We start from the raw sequence: 16,072 nt of genomic DNA, 5'->3' as shown, positions 1-16,072 counted from the left end.
ACTTATACAGAAACTTATGCTGCTACTACTACTAGTATTAGTAAATGTCTTATCTGTTGTGAAATTGAGTGTTTACTTTTAGTATTAGGAAATGTCTTGTCTTATCTATTGTGCCTGTGCACTTTACCTGTTTCATCGTGGGAGAGTGAGAAACGTCCTCTCGATTCCTTTGTATGTCTGGTGCATGTGAAGAAATTGACATTAAAGCTGACTCTGACTTTGACTTGACTTTGAGTATAAAATATATACATTTTGATTCATTAATTTCACAGGGGTAAAGTGTATCTGTGATTATAAAGTATTACACAGCTATTATACAGCTGTCAGTGCTGTTTCATTAAAGGAAAATTACAGTTTATTACTGCAAAGGTATTATTTTTGTTTTGGTTCATTCAGTTGACAGGTAACACTGAATTCACCGAAATAATTGCTGAGATCTTTGAACACAGGTAAAAATAGCTCCAGTGACTGACCATACTTGCTGTAGTTGTGCACACTCATGGTCTTCCTGTGCAATGGGGGAGTTAGCAACATTACAGATGCACTCACTGTCAGTATTACTTCCTAATGAAGTGGGAGCTCTAGCAAAAATGTTGAAATGATTGTCTGACCGCACTGTCTGACACATTTGATGCCCCTGTGGATGTGTGTTTTTTGCAGTGGCACCACATTTCAAGGTCTCTCAGCAATTACTTTGATGGATACAGTGTTGTCATCACCGACTGAATGAAAGCTGTTGTAATAAACAGTAATATTCCTTTAGGAGTTAAAGTTGCAAAAAAAATGTCTTGCTAAGGTGTTGCATGATTAAAATAGGAGGTGGAAAAAGGGGGTGTGACAGACAGAGATGGACAAGAGAAGACATCCCATCATACGCAATTTTACACAGCTCTGTGATCAAGAGTAGATTTATTGGTTTAAAATTGGTGAGTTCTCTTAAAGCTGCAGCACAACAATGTTTTTAATATTCTCCAAGGTCCCCCCATATATGAAATGGATTCTTGTAGAAACATATTTGACCGCGAAACTGGTTAAATTGACAGATATTGTGACACACCCCATAAATAAAATAATTACAAAATAAAGCCAGGCCGAATAGGACGTGATACACCGAACTCAGGCAGTTTCATAATGCAAGCTTTGATTGATTGCAACTTTGGTGTGGAAGTGGGCAAGGGGTTCCTCTACGTGTGTGAAAAAACAGAGTAGTGAAAGTTTCAGCAGATATGACAGTAAAGTCAAAATTGTATAAGTGACCAACTGCAGCCAACTGTTTGTGTGAGGACTTCTTGCAGGAGGTCTCAAAATAAACAACAAAACCCATTCAGGGTCGACTGTGTAAAGCCACTGTAACTATCTATCAGTGTTGTCTTGTGACACACTTTCTAGGCGAGTCTAGGCCCGGTACTGTCTGCTGTTTAATGTGAAGGTCACTTTACTGAATGTGTGGCTGAAGCAGCATCTGCAGCAGCAACAGCAGCAGCAGCAACAGCAGCAGCAGCAGTGACCACTGTGTCAGCCCTGTTTAGCGCTCCCCTGTATGCTCTGCTTGGCAGCAATAGACTGCATTGTCCACGGCTATGTCGGGAGCAAGTCCTTTTTATCCTCTTTTGCAGGGATACCCTTGCACTTGGCTGTCCTATTTCTTCTGTGTGCCTTAGGGGAGATGCACATGAGTAGTGAGTGTTCCCTGACCTCCAGATTTAGCCCAGGCATTATACGGCGCTAAGCCAGGCCAGGATCAAGCCAATCCAGTCTGAGGCTCGTTGCAGCCCAAAGCTATTACCTCAAGGAGCACTGCAGCTTGTTGACTCTAGTACTAGAAAGAAAAACGTTGCATCCTAGATGGAGTCTCTGCAAGCCTGAGCGTGCTGACGCTGTGGCACTTCTGATGCAGTGACAAAAGAAAACAACAACAGCCCAGTGCAGTAAGACATCACACAGCCAGTCTATATTACGCCACAAACACAGGCAGGCAAGGACACGCTGCTTCACTTAAACCAAAATGAAAATGTGCAGCACAGCGCTGACAGCAAAGAGAATTTACTGCTTGCAAATCAAAAAGATTATTTTATTATGCCTCACATGAATGGGGAATGAGGCGGACCCCTCCCCTCTCTCTCTCTCTCTCTCTCTCTCCTCAAAATGCAATGTCTCTCTCTCCGTCTCCCTGCCTCCATCAGTTACATATTCAGAGAATTGCAGCGCGGCAGTATATTCTGCCAATGCAGAACTCCAATTATTTCTCACTGTTGGCTTGAGACTACACACAACAAATGAACCCCACCATACATGACTGCTGAAATATGGCAGAGGTTGGGTGTGTTGTGCTTCAGATGACTCATGATTTTTCTGGAACCAAAAAGGAAGGGAAAAAAAAACGTTTTATTTAAAACTATGCGGCTAAGCTTACCAGAAATAACCACCCTACATTCCAAATACAGTGCAGTGATGGAGCTTCTCTCCGGCAGGAAGGTCTGTACAGTATATTAAACTATGATTGTCAATCTGGCGACATAAACCTACCTACTGCTTCATTAATCACATTTCCCTGCAATTAGCTCTTCGTTTATCCAGTTTTAATTAACCATGAAATTATGGATGCTTCCTACTTGGAGGTGGCATCTCATCTCCTGGTGTATTTTGGTCTCTTCCTGAATATATATTTGCTCATTATGACTATGAAATCCTGCAATCTAGTGGCTGTGCTGCTGCTACCAAGGTAGCTGAAGGAAGTGTGTGTGTATATACGTGTGTGCTAAGAGTTAGTGAAGGACAAGGCCAAGGGCAGAAGGAGGGGCTGTGTGTGTGTGTGTGTGTGTGTGTGTGTGTGTGTGTGTGTGTGTGTGTGTGTGTGTGTGTGTCAGAATGACTCAGTGTGCAGTTATCACACACTGTGGGAGGAAGAGCTGTGTCTTTTCCTCATCCACACACACACACACACACACACACACACACACACACACACACACACACACACACACATAGAGTGGTGATCTGCACTAGATTACAGCTTACTACAAATAGCAATTCAGTAAAGGGTCCAATTTGAAATTGCAGCATGGGAACCCCCCGCTGGTCAAACACATCCGCGCCCACACCCGCTCTGTTTACTATGTGATTTTCTCAACTGAAAGATATTGTATTCCTCAAATGTAATCATATTGTTTGACGGGGCGCACATTTAAAATCTGTGGGCACTATCGACAAAATCCTACAGAGTATTTTGAGCTTTTTGTGTTTAGTTCTTCTTTTAGGTCAAAGCATTTTATCAACTTGAGTTGACTTAGGAACTCACTCTTATCTCTGCCAATATTAAGGGGAGCTCCAGAGGTGTCCTAACCTGTGGAGAGGAGAGATGTTTTGGGTACGCTTGATGACAGTAAACTTATTAAAAGACTAGTGTGTAGTAGCATCTAACAGTGTAGTTGCAGATTGCATACTTCCTTTCCAAGTGCGAGGGAGAAACTACAGTTGCCATGAAATGTGTGAGAAACAGCCCTATCTAGAGCCAGTGTTTGGTTTGTCCGTTCTGGGCCACTGTTGAAACATGGCGGTCCAACATGACGGCCACCGCGGAAGGCGACCCGCAGTGTCTGTAGATTAAAAATGCTTCTTTAAAGTAACAAAAACTATTCTTATTTTCATGTGATTATACCTATTAATATCATATTACATCTCTGCCAATAGATCTTCCTAATTGTTACACACTGTGTAGAGGACTACAGTGAAACCGATTTGAATGCAGTCATATTCCCCTGGCTGGACGTGATCTGCATAACAAAGGATATGTTCACTTATTACAACAAGTAAAATAAAATATAGGATCTTAAAGTTGAAATAATCCCAAAAATATTTCACGCTTAGGTGGAAAGATTGGTGTATCATTAAAAACATGACACATGTATGTAATGATATATATATATGTATATATATATATGGCATGTAACTTAAGTATCACTCAAGCTTCTGCTCCACTAACAAGACAAAAAATGACTGCAGGCAAAAACATCAGATCTGTGTGGAGTGATGCGAAGACTGTAACCTTCCTCGGATTAATACATGAAACAAACATAAATGTCATATTTCCATCATGTTTTCTATATGGTTTTCCACCATTTGAGCTTCGACTGGAGCTCTTTTAATAACATCATCTCATGGTGTCCTCTTCTTCTATTGGCTCTCCACTCGACTGGAGAATTAGTGCTAGCTGTTTATCTCAACATATCTAATTTGTAGTCGATGGAAATACACGATATGTCACATTTTCTTGAAATTTTGTCAATATCTGCGCTACATTTGGATGGAAAAGAGAGAAAGGCAGAGACAATAGCAACAGTAACAACTATACTTGCATAAATGGCATTGAACGCAGAATTTGGGATGCCTTACATCATGCTTCAATACTCAACACACAGCTATAAATATGGTGAAGAGGAAGAAGAATGCTGTTGTTGGAGCTGTCAAATGGAAACTGAGGGTGTAATATGTAGTCTGCCATTTAATATGTAGTCTACCATTCTGTCTTGGCCTCTCGACTGCATGATTGCCTAATGTGACACAGCAGCCATCTTGAAAGGCAGAGTAATTGCGTAGTCTGTTTGTAATTTTCATGTCAAAGATCCCTGCAATCGAAGATCTCCTGAGACCAGGTATAAAGCAGTTGGTATAAGGCGCACAGTGTTCTACTACTACTGTGATTCAAAAGCTCACTGCCGCTTTTTGTGGATGATGCATTGGCCAATTTGATTTTGACACAAGCACAGTAACACATTAACCAATCGTATCATCCCCTCCTAAACTGCTTTAACATCCTCTGCCCTCTGCTTATTTAGACAGCTGCATGTTTGCTCACTGCGATTCCGAACCTCCCACACAATGACATTAGTTTCCTCTTGGGAGAAGCGTTTGTGTTGAGCCAAACAGTTCTCTTCCATCATGACAAAGCAGAGCACTGTGACGTGGAGGTCAACACTTTCAAAAGGAAGGCAAGAGGTGATTTCACCCACCTGTGTAAGCTGCTGCTTCAATCCATCCAATCCTGCTTGCAGTTTTCATCATTAAACCGTTAATTAGCTTAATTGCCTCATTAGTGTAAGTGTTACATGAAATATATTGTGGTTATGGACACATGTTGGCTTATCAAGCTGAATGTTTATGTGGGGTCTTGGTGAAAAGTCACATGTCGCTCCACTGGGATGATTGGTACTTAAAGATGTGGAAAACAGTGGCTGATGAAGAGCAGATGAAGTTGCAGACTTTTACAGATGCGAACAGTTTGTGCATTCTATGTGACTGTATGCAAATGCTTTCAAAGTAAACATTTTGCACTACTGGAATATAATTATCCTGTCCGGTCACATACAGTCAGGGCCTGTAGCTCAGTCAATCAATGCTGCTTTGATCCAGTGTATCAAAGCATAAACAACGCTGTTGGGTTTTTCCAATTTCATAGAGCGTTCCATTTAGGAAATGTTATGCATTTCTCCCCTCGGTTACATTGTTGGAACAAGGTTGGTCAGTGGCTTGACTATCTCTGTGTACAGTTTGTATACCAGAGCAGTGGCCTTGTCATATTGTTTGACAGTTTAGTGTAGGAAGTGGTAGGGATAGATGGATAGTTTTAGTGAGTATATCTACTACTTTTACATATTGAAAAGTGTACCGGCAAGTAAAGGAGTTACAAGTTCCAGACGCCGGCCGCTGGTACTATCCAATGATCATATGTAGTTTTGTGAGTCATTGTCATTCAACCAATACAGTGGGGTTTTGTTACCTTTGGACAGAGCAAGGTTAGCTGTTTCCCCATTTACAGTCTTTATGTTAAGCTAAGCTAGTTGGCCACCTGTGATTGAAAGTGTGTGCTTTGTTCAAGGGAGATAGCACACACACAGTAGTAAAACAAAGAATAACTTATATCAGACTGAGAAGCAATATTTTACAGCGCTGGCTTAAAGTCTCTCACACCTGTAACCCAACAGGGAGGTCTCAGTGTACTGACACACCCTGGAGAACATCACTGCAGTAAGGTGTAAAGTGCAACCACTGGACATAGGCAAAAACAAGGATTTTAGCTTGTGTTTAGGTGTTAGAAGACTGCAGTCCTGGTTATATTTCTGATGAAAACGACAAGTGAAAACATAGCACTGAACTTTCGATTAAAAATACTTTGCCTACAAATCAAGTTTGAGGTGTCTTTCTTCCCCTGAAAAGAGTCAACTGTTGCTGAATTCATTACACAGTGCATTCCTTCATATGTAAAATACTAAGAAATGCACATATCAGAAGAATTCCAATTCTAATTCTTCTGCCTGCATGATGTCCATTTGTGCCTTCCTCTAGACAGTAAAGAAAATGTTCTCTGTATACTGCAGACTAATGCAATGAATGCAATGAAAGTGTCCTTCTGCTGGATAATTGAAAGTGATTGAGTGGTGCTGAGAGTAATTGAGTAGTGCTGAAATAACCTAGCACTTTGTTTGAGCAGAGTAAAAAACAAATGCTGTTCAAAAGTCTCTAAAATAAAGTCAGTTTATAAACTGGCAGCTGTTGTGTCCCGGCTCACATCCACATTCTTAATGAGTACAAGCAGTGGCTTAAACCAGAAGTTTGCATTTATAATTAATTTGGCTACTGTCCAAGTAATTTTTGACAGCAAAGATAGATACATGTGTTACCACTGAATTAGACCAGTTAGTAAACAAATGAGGTAAATTAACCTTAATTACATTAGAAGTCAATATAACTGACATGAATTGAAGATAAGTAAATCTGCTGATGTCTTTGAAGGATATAACTACCAACTTTTAAAAGCCATGTTTTAAGTCAGCGGTGCAGTCACTTAAAGCTTGATTAAAGGTGCAGTGGGTAACTTTTATTTTTTTCAAAAAACCTCACTGTGTCCTGACAGTAGTACATAAAACAGATAATCTGTGAAAAAAATCAGGTTTCTCTGGCTCATCGTAGGACTCTAATGGCATTTGCAAGAATCCACAGGGCCTGAACGAAAACAACCAATCAGAGCCAAGAAAGATAGTTGATTGTTGAGTCTCATTCCCAGTGTCGATATCTGATGACTCAGGAATGAGACTCAACAATCAATCATCATTACCAACAAGCCTCCAACCAAAGGCGTCTTTCCATGTTCCTGTGCTCTGATTGGTTGTTTTCGTTCAGGTGGTGGATTTTCACAGATACTATTAGGAGCACTAGGAGGAGCCAGAGGAACCTGATGTTTTCACACATTATCTGTCTCATGTACTTCTGCCAGTGTGTAGTGAAAGTTTCAGCAAATATGGCAAAAAGTTTATTTTATAAAAGTCACTGACTGCAGCTTTAAGAGGCTTTTTGACTTAATGCAGTAAAACTGTTCAAACACTTAAACACAGAATCCTTAACTATTTGTGATTGTTAAGGTATCACCAAAGACGTCTGCAGCAAATGTAATGTCAATCCAACTGTATGGGGTGCAAAAGAAAAGGTCAGGCTTCATCCTCTGGGGATCATGAACGTCTGTTTTACATTTCATACCAATACATTGAGTAGTGGTTGATGTATTTCAGTCATGACCAAAGGCCGACTGACTGGCCGACAAACCAACATTACCACCTCCAGAGTCATGGCTAAAAACATCATAATACCACTGTTTTATTTTTAAGGTGGGATACAAGTTCTTTTTTACATATTTTTGGAACAGCATCTAAAGATGAAATGATGTTTCTGTGAAGAAATGTCAACTCCTCAAACACAGGTTGCAGAGGATCTGACGTGAACACCTTCCAAATCTGTTTATTATTAATCGCAATACTATTGAAATTGCAATGTGGCCAAGTTCAATATGCAAATCACAGGAAGCTGCAATTTGTTATTAAAGATAAAACATTATAATGAACTACTTTAGTTCAGCAGAGATGCCCTGGTCCACAAATCTTATTCTCCAGATTTAAGAAAACATGTTTGTTTGGTACAAACCCCAATAAATGTCAGCTTTTTAAGTGAAAAATAAATAAAATCACAGTATCTGTCAAAATAACTGCAATATGATGTTTTTACCAAATTGTGCAGCCCTTGTTATGTGGATGGCAAGCAACTGATCCTCATATACTCAAAATCCATATAACAGCAAATATTGATTTCAATTTCTGTTTTACTTTAATAATACTGAATATTAAAAACTATAATCCATCCAACACATCAGTCATGGCCTACAAAAAGCTACATACAACTATAGTTGAGCAAGTACTTGGTTGAACCCGGTACAGATAATAAGTAGCATATTTTATCTTTCTTGTTTGTAGTTTTATTGTTCTTTTGATGTTGTTATTTCTTGTTTTATACTTTAAATGTTGTAATGTAGTTTTTATTATTTTATATTGTTTTGCTAATGTTTGTTCTGTACAGCACCTTGTTACTCTGGTTTTGAAAGGCGCTTTATAAATAAAGTTTATATTATTATATCATATCATATCATGGACACAGACTTGGGTCTTATCAGCCTAAGCTGGGTCGCCTGGAAGAGGGTGCATGATGTTGAAAGATTTGAAACACCCAATGATTCCAGGAACATCACTGAAGATGTGTCCAGATGTATCAGTAAATATATTTGCACAATCATAAGGGTCAATAAACGTTGTAAATATAGCAACTTTTATTAGAAAAAAAACTTCTGTAAATAGTTGGTTTTCAATTATAAGCAAAACATTGCTGTGAAGCCCAAATCTGTAAATAGTTTTCTAATAAATATAGCAACTTCCGACTAATCCATTTCAATTTAAGGCTTTATTAACAACTTCCAGGTACGGCCATCCACTGCCCGTCAAAGCACCACCTACACCCGGTTTAAGCCCCGCCCATTCCAGGTATGGCTACGAATACAGATAGTTTTGTTGGTTGAATAGATACAGATACTAATAATGCTGTACTTGCTAATCCCTAGCAAAAATAAAGTACAAAGTCAACTGTCAAGTCATGAAGGTGAATGGGCTCATTTTCTCGGTTTGTCTCAAGCTGAGATAATTCTACCGAGGAGAGACACACACACATTTCTCCGAACTCAGGCCCGCTGTTCACTGACTATATCCGGTAGAGTGCACCAGACGGAGGAACAGACATCTGAGTGAGGTCATGGAGTTCACTTGCCTCTCCTCTTCCTCACTCTGAATATCAGCCCTTCCTTGACCTCGCCTGCCTGCCCAGCGGCCAGGGCACTGTTTTCCTCTCCTCCCTCCCGCTTCTGAGTAAAAACAGTAGCATTCGTCTCTCAGTGCATGGCGGGTTGCTCTGCGTCCTCCACATTCTCTGAAGATAATGGGTTTTCTGTGCAGCCTGAACAGATGGAGGCTCAGAGAGCGGTCCACCATTGGCTGTATTGGCCCCACTATCACCCGTTACAAGACAGAGCCGACTCCATTTGCATCCCACCAGGGTCTAAACACTTTAGGGGAGAAGTGTTGCACCCCTCCCCTCATCTGAATCAGAAGTGGTAGAGACTAGTGATGTGTTCAGTGTGCAGCTGTCTTGCTGGAACTGCATACTGTCTTTGATTGAATCCTTTTTTAAAGCTCCTATAGATGAATATGCCGAGTTGAATTCTTTGATGTATCATTGATAAGATGTTGCTGTGTTTCTTTAGGGCAGCGACGAGGGCGATGTGGACAAGAATAAGTGCTGCACGCTGTGTAACATGTCCTTCACCTCAGCCGTGGTGGCACAGTCACACTACCAGGGTAAAATCCACGCCAAGAGGCTAAAACTACTACTGGGAGAGCAGCCTGCCATCACAACCAAAGGTATAGCCCCTGTTAAAAATGCATTGTGGGTATAAATGATAGACGAGCTAAATGTCTCCAAAGGGGATTCATTATTGAGAAGGGAAAAAAAACACGGGATGCCATATGTGTTGACAATGTTTGGTGTGGCTGTTATGTACGTGTGAAGTGGAGTAGAACCTCGAAGCTGATTTTAAATAATTATGTAGCATTCGCTTCAGACTCAGTGTGTGTTCTCCCCATATCTCTTCCACTGGAGTCCTAACAAATACAATTGCCAGTGTCTGATATATTATTGTCTAGTGTATATATTAGTGTACAAGTGCACTGTCTTGATTCAGTGCTCTGAAAGATCAATTACACACAGAGGTGCCGTAAGGTCAGGATATACTGCAGGAGCCCAAAGGCCAAATCCATACAGCAGCATGGAGGCTGGAACACATTTAATCCAGTGGTTGTTGTTGTTGTAACCAAGTATCTTCTGTGTACTTTTTTGTTCTTGCAGTGTGAACGTATTTGAGGGCACAAATGATTAACTTGAGCTAACAGATCTAATATAAGTAAGAATTGCTAAACTGAAGGAATCACTTCATGAAGCAAACAAATGATGTGTGATTTAGACGGACATGTTACAAATTTAAAGGAACAGTTTAATAAAAATGACATTGTAGCCAACTTTTAGTGATTAGACAAATTCTTTGATATTTTCTGGAGGTTATTGGGTTTTTTTTTTGTTGATAGCAGTTGTAGAGCATCAACTGAAGATGTAGCCAAACATTTTTTACCTTGGGAAAATAAGTGTTTCTGTATAGAGAACAGTAATCTTGCCAGAGCAGGTCTGGTCATGTATTAGTTTTACAGGGATGGTTCAGTGATTTCAATCACGTCCCCAGTCATTTTTATGTGTGAATTCTACACAGCCTGTATCCCGGGAGAATAATCTCTCCCCCTCGGTTCTACAATCCCAGTATGTGTATGCAACTCATCAACTAAAGACACGTTGCTTGTTAGATCTGATAGGAATGTTTATGACATGGAAAGTGAGTAATTTATGGAAGTAATAAAGTAATGAAAATACTCTATACACTTATTCGTGATGTACTACATTAAACTTCAAGTATTGGCCTGCAGTACATGATTCCATATGGACACAATCCAGTGGTCCTGACATTAAAATCATGAATCACAAGACCTGTCTTGGTAAGGAGGACAAAGAGCAACAAATAATGCATAAAATGCCAGGATTTTTCTGGAATGGAAGTTACTCACCATGGTCTGACATTTATACATCACTTCCATCAATCGAGTGGGAATTCACAACCATTTTGCACATTATGGCAATGCATGTGCTGTGGTACTGATGATTTCTGAGTTTCTTTTATCTAGCCAGTCTTGTCGACCAACAATGCTCATTTGCAAGACCCCCCCCAAAATAATCCTGAGGCCAGTGCTGTAGTGAAGACCACCTTTGTCGAGTCAAAGACAAGTCCAATGCCATTGCTGTAATCACATGGTTTGGCCACTATGTCACTGCTAAGCTTTAGCATGTTAGAAATGTCACTGTGAACATGTCAGCATGCTGATGATGCGTTTACCCCAAAGCACCACTGTGCCTAAGTGCAGCCTCATAGTCTTACTCTTAGTCTTGTTTATGAAAATGTTGCCTGTCGTGTTTTTTGGGGCCATTACAACTTACTAACATCAGCCCAACAAGCTGTGGTTGGCTGGTTTATCGCGAGCCTATGTGTGTCTGTGCGTGTGTTATTTATATTTAATCACCGACTGCTCTTTACCTTGGGGTGATTGAAGTCTGCTGCTGCTGTAATCCGCTGACAGCTGCTCACCTTGAATCTACTTACAAATTGGCAGTTGTGTGAGAATAATGAGTGAACATCACAGGGGAAACACAGTGAATGAGAAACACAGCAAACATTATATTTTCAGATTGTTCTGGAGCCCGACACCTGAGAGCACAGAGAGCAGAGTGGATGTGAATAGATGAGCCTTGAGCTTTGTTTGTTTACCGTGGCTTGTTGGCTCCAGTTGACCAAGTCATTTATATTCACTTCGCAGCTTTGTGCTTTACTTTGTGCTCTCAGATATCCCTCACCAATACTTTTCTTTTAATTTGTTGGAAGTTTTCTGTTGACTGATAACGCTGCACATTTTTATAGTGGCATTATCTGAAGTCTCCCATTGTTGGGTCGTCCTGAATTTATCCTGCATTAGTACTGCATCAGCCACCGCAGCCTGTATTCTCTCTAAAGGGGAGGATTGAATGAGTAGATTGACGTACAAAGCTCTTGTCTTTGAGTTAATGTCTGTCGGACAGACCCTTGAAATCTCTGGCCGAAAAAAAGGAATAGAATAATTTATCTGCAGCAATGCCAGCAATGTATTTAAGCAGAGAAAGTAGGACAGAAGGTGTAAAGTCTGCAGAGCTAGTTCAGGCTAAATAAACACTACAGTATTTTAGACTGTTACAGCCAAAAGGAAAATTTGTTGTGACATAAAAGAAATGACAGTAAGGGCTTCAACTTTTGTCCCAAATCTTGAGCAGCTCTGTACTCTGGCTCACCTCTGTTGGCTGCGATTGTCACGACCGATTGTTCACCATCCTGCTGCTGCTCCTTCCTGTGCCGCATTTACAGCCCAGCATCCACCTGTGGGCTTTGTTCTCTTTTATCCCTGGGGTTTGCATCGATCTCACTCTGCTCTTGCTTTGGCTGGCTGAAATATTTATGTTCTTAGGGAGTGATCGAAACAGAGCCTGACGCCGAACTGAAGTTTTTATTTATTTTCAATACAGTGTACCCATTCAGTTCATGGTTAAGCTACTGAAGGGCAAACGCATTTGCACATTGACAAACCTTTTATTTGTTCGTTTTTCTCTCAGGAGATTAGAATAGAGGATATCATTTATTTAGAACTTTAATTTCTGTGATGAAAGTTTAGTGCTTTATCAGTGCATCTCTGTCATTTTGGGCAATTGCTCAACTCTCAAGCTTTACGAAAACAAAAATTACATTTCTGCGGTTACAGAAAAACCATGAAAGGTATGAAAAAGTTGAACTAACATGATAAGGTTCAAAGGGTAGTATAAAATTTTAATGAAGTAAGCTGAACATTTGCTTATGAGAAAATGTAAAAGGAGATGAAAAATTAAAAAAAATTAGTAAAGTCTTTCAAGAACAAGTATATCTAATAATTTGTCAATAGAGCAAATATTGGGAGCGTTAGGTTTAGAGAACTTTATTCTGTTGGGTTGCGTTTGTGCTTCCTAACAACTCTGATTGCAGATGTAGAGTTTAGACAGCAACCTTTTGCTATTTGCTCTCCTTGCCACATGTCAGTGACAGACTCAGCCATTAAGCAAGCCATCTGTGGCCAATGGTTCAGAGCAGAGGCAGCTCCATCTCAGCCAAAAGAGGGGGTGACACAGCCATCAATCGCACAGACACCAGGGGCCACTGAGGAGCCTCCTCCCACCTGATGTGTGACAGACACTTTTGAAAAAACACTCTTATGGATTGCAGCTGCTGATATGCTTTTTTGTGCCAACATCCATTAACTTTTATATCTGACCATTTTCATCATTTTCATTTCATCATCAAATTACAGTACAATTATTCAGTGCTTTTCATGAATCCTTTTTAGAGTGGAAAAAAACCATCAGAGACACTCAGCTCTCAATTAATATTCATTGATATAATGACAAAACAAATATTAGACCCATCCATTACCCTCAAGCACAAATAGTTTTTATTTTGCTCTGTCTCACTATCAGTACTTCTTCTCAGTTAGTCCAGCTCAACGCACCAAACTCAGATCAAACTGTCATATTAGGCGGTGCTGATCAAATATGGCTCAAGATTCTGTAACTGCGTTGCCTATTTCTCCCCTCAAATCTTTTCAGAAACATATTTTAGTGTGTTTTGGTGTTTTTGACCATTGTTTTCTGCAACGGACAAGCTGGAACTGCGCAGCCCATGGGCACAACTCAACTTGTAGTGCTTTCCAACTGTGGGCTGTAAAAAAACAACATGGCAACAGCAATAATGACAAACTCAAGGCTTCAAAACTAGGGATGTAACAATACAATCAACTCTAGATTTGATACAAATGCGGGTTCAAAATACAATTTTCTCAAAATGAGATTGAAGACAAATTATGATGAAATCGTTTTTTTTTTTGAATGAACAAAAATCTTCAAAATTTAGTTTCTCTAAAGTTTTACTTGTCAAATTATAGAATCCTTTTTTTTCTGAGATAGGGTATAAACTGCAAAACAAAGTATATTTTCTTTTATAAAGTGAAATGGAAGTCTTTGTGCCTTGATACCATGATTGATATCACAATTACATTTTCAACTCACCAATTGGAATTAGATCTTATCATTCTGATTGAAAACGATGCTCCGCAAACCAGTGGCAGAAAGCAATGAGTGCTAGGTTCACTTATTCAAGCGACCCATATTTCAGCTGAAATGAAAGAACTGCTAGTTTTAGACTGAACTTGTTTTCTCCTCTGAAACAGTCATTTAAAGCACCTCTATTGTACAGGCACCCAGATCTGTCACAAATAGAAAATGTCAGGAAGATAAATCCAGGGCACCGGGAGGCCCTGGCTATTGATTTCTACATAAGTAATGTCAGCGGACTGGCCGAGTTCCTATTTTGATCCGCCTGCCTCTGGGGGCCCGCTGTTGTTGCCGCCTGCTGTCAGCCGGTATACAGTTGCAAAAACTCTAGCTTGCTAAGCATTTTTTTTTTCTCATTCAACCAAAACACCAAAGATCAATCCAGGTGCTGCTGTTAAAAAAAGCCTCAATAAACCGTGATGAGAATTCACAGCATCTTTGCTGTCATGGGAGAGCCTCATAAACTCCTGATGCTTTTTTTCCCCTTTGAACAGACGGTGTTCATCATCCTTTTGGGTCCACCCGAACCCCATTCAAAACCCATGATGAACATTTCAAAAATGCACCATCATCAATCTGAAATCCTAGAGTTGAAAAAGCCCTGCATAAGCTGTTGTTCTGAATTTCAAATTAACTTTTTTAACATGCAAGAATTTCATCTGACAGTTGAAATAAATGTTTAATATTGTTCCCACAGGCTGTATCCTCAGCTACTGTGTTACACATAGCCTGCATAAGCTAGAAAATAACCCTTCTTTGCCCTTTAACTCAGGAGCAGTTGTGTTAATGTGAATATTTCCACTGACCCATATAGCACATGCTCATCTGCATGCATTTTAAGCTAAATATCTACTGCCAGTGTTGCAATGGTTTGTAATTCCTATTCAGCTTCTATTTTAGAGCTCTGGCACGCTGAATGAATGTTAATTTGTCATTAGTATTTTTATATAATCACAGCCACATGTATTTTCATATTCCTCCACATTTCTCTAAGCAATATTTCCACATTCTGGCCTGTTTCCAATTGTCTGAGCCGTGAGCGCAATAGCTGCCATGAATGTCATTCCCTTTAACATCTGCAGCTTCATGTGGAGATTTTTTTCCCCTGCACTGATTTACTGCAAAGTGATTTGGGGAAATCTGGAGTTAAATGTTCGTATGATAACATGGTTCTCTTCCTTCACACTTAACTGAGACTATTATCTGATGACTCTAAATGTCTCAGTCTGTTAGCTAAACAACAGTTAAAGCGTATGAATCATAGGAGTAACATTTAAAGAGCCACACTATTTTTAATCTGCCCCCTCCGGTTCCCTGCTGTTCAAACTAGCTGTTCTAATGGGCTGCTTCAGCATTCGGACTGTTTTACATTGTCGTACATTTACATTATAGAAATGTTTGCTGACATTCTGGTGCAGTGCAGTATCTCAATGCTGAGATGCTCATGAAGTTGGAGCACCCGCAAATTAAGGAAAATGACAAGAAATTAGTGCTTGTACAATATTATCATTATGAATCGGTAATGGTGCTGGGAACAGCAATATGATAAAAGCTTTGATAGGCTAATGAAGGTGTGACTGACATAACAATGAGCAATTAATGAGGGAGGTGTTGTTAATGTATTTCTTATATTTCAACTTTTTTTAACAAAAACTGCCTTCTAGCCACGCCAGCAGGATGGCCACCATGGTCAGTCAGTCCATTGGTCCAGACCAAGTGTGAAGCTATTGTGATGTCACCCATTGGTTTGTGAAGTACCGCTTTGAAGCCTCCATTTTGGCTTTTTGCCCGTCACCATGACGGTTTGTCAGAGCCAGTGGAGGTGTCGTACTGCGAGTTGAGCTGCTCTCATTGGCTGCAAAGTTTTGACTCATCCGTAGCAGGA

At 40.0% G+C, this 16,072-nt stretch overlaps 1 protein-coding gene across 2 annotated transcripts in view; it reads left to right on the top strand.

Moving 5' to 3' along the window:
• Nucleotides 1-16,072, top strand: part of zmat4a (zinc finger, matrin-type 4a) — a 146,192-nt gene that overhangs the window by 72,236 nt on the left and 57,884 nt on the right. For both annotated transcript variants that reach the window (XM_051422099.1, XM_051422098.1), the window contains exon 4: nucleotides 9,632-9,788. In XM_051422099.1, the coding sequence (XP_051278059.1) occupies nucleotides 9,632-9,788 (157 nt within the window). The remainder of the gene's footprint in view (nucleotides 1-9,631; nucleotides 9,789-16,072) is intronic.

Source organism: Dicentrarchus labrax, unplaced genomic scaffold (assembly GCF_905237075.1).
Source record: "Dicentrarchus labrax unplaced genomic scaffold, dlabrax2021, whole genome shotgun sequence".
Taxonomy (NCBI): domain Eukaryota; kingdom Metazoa; phylum Chordata; class Actinopteri; family Moronidae; genus Dicentrarchus; species Dicentrarchus labrax.
This window is presented reverse-complemented; position numbering and strand designations above follow the sequence as displayed.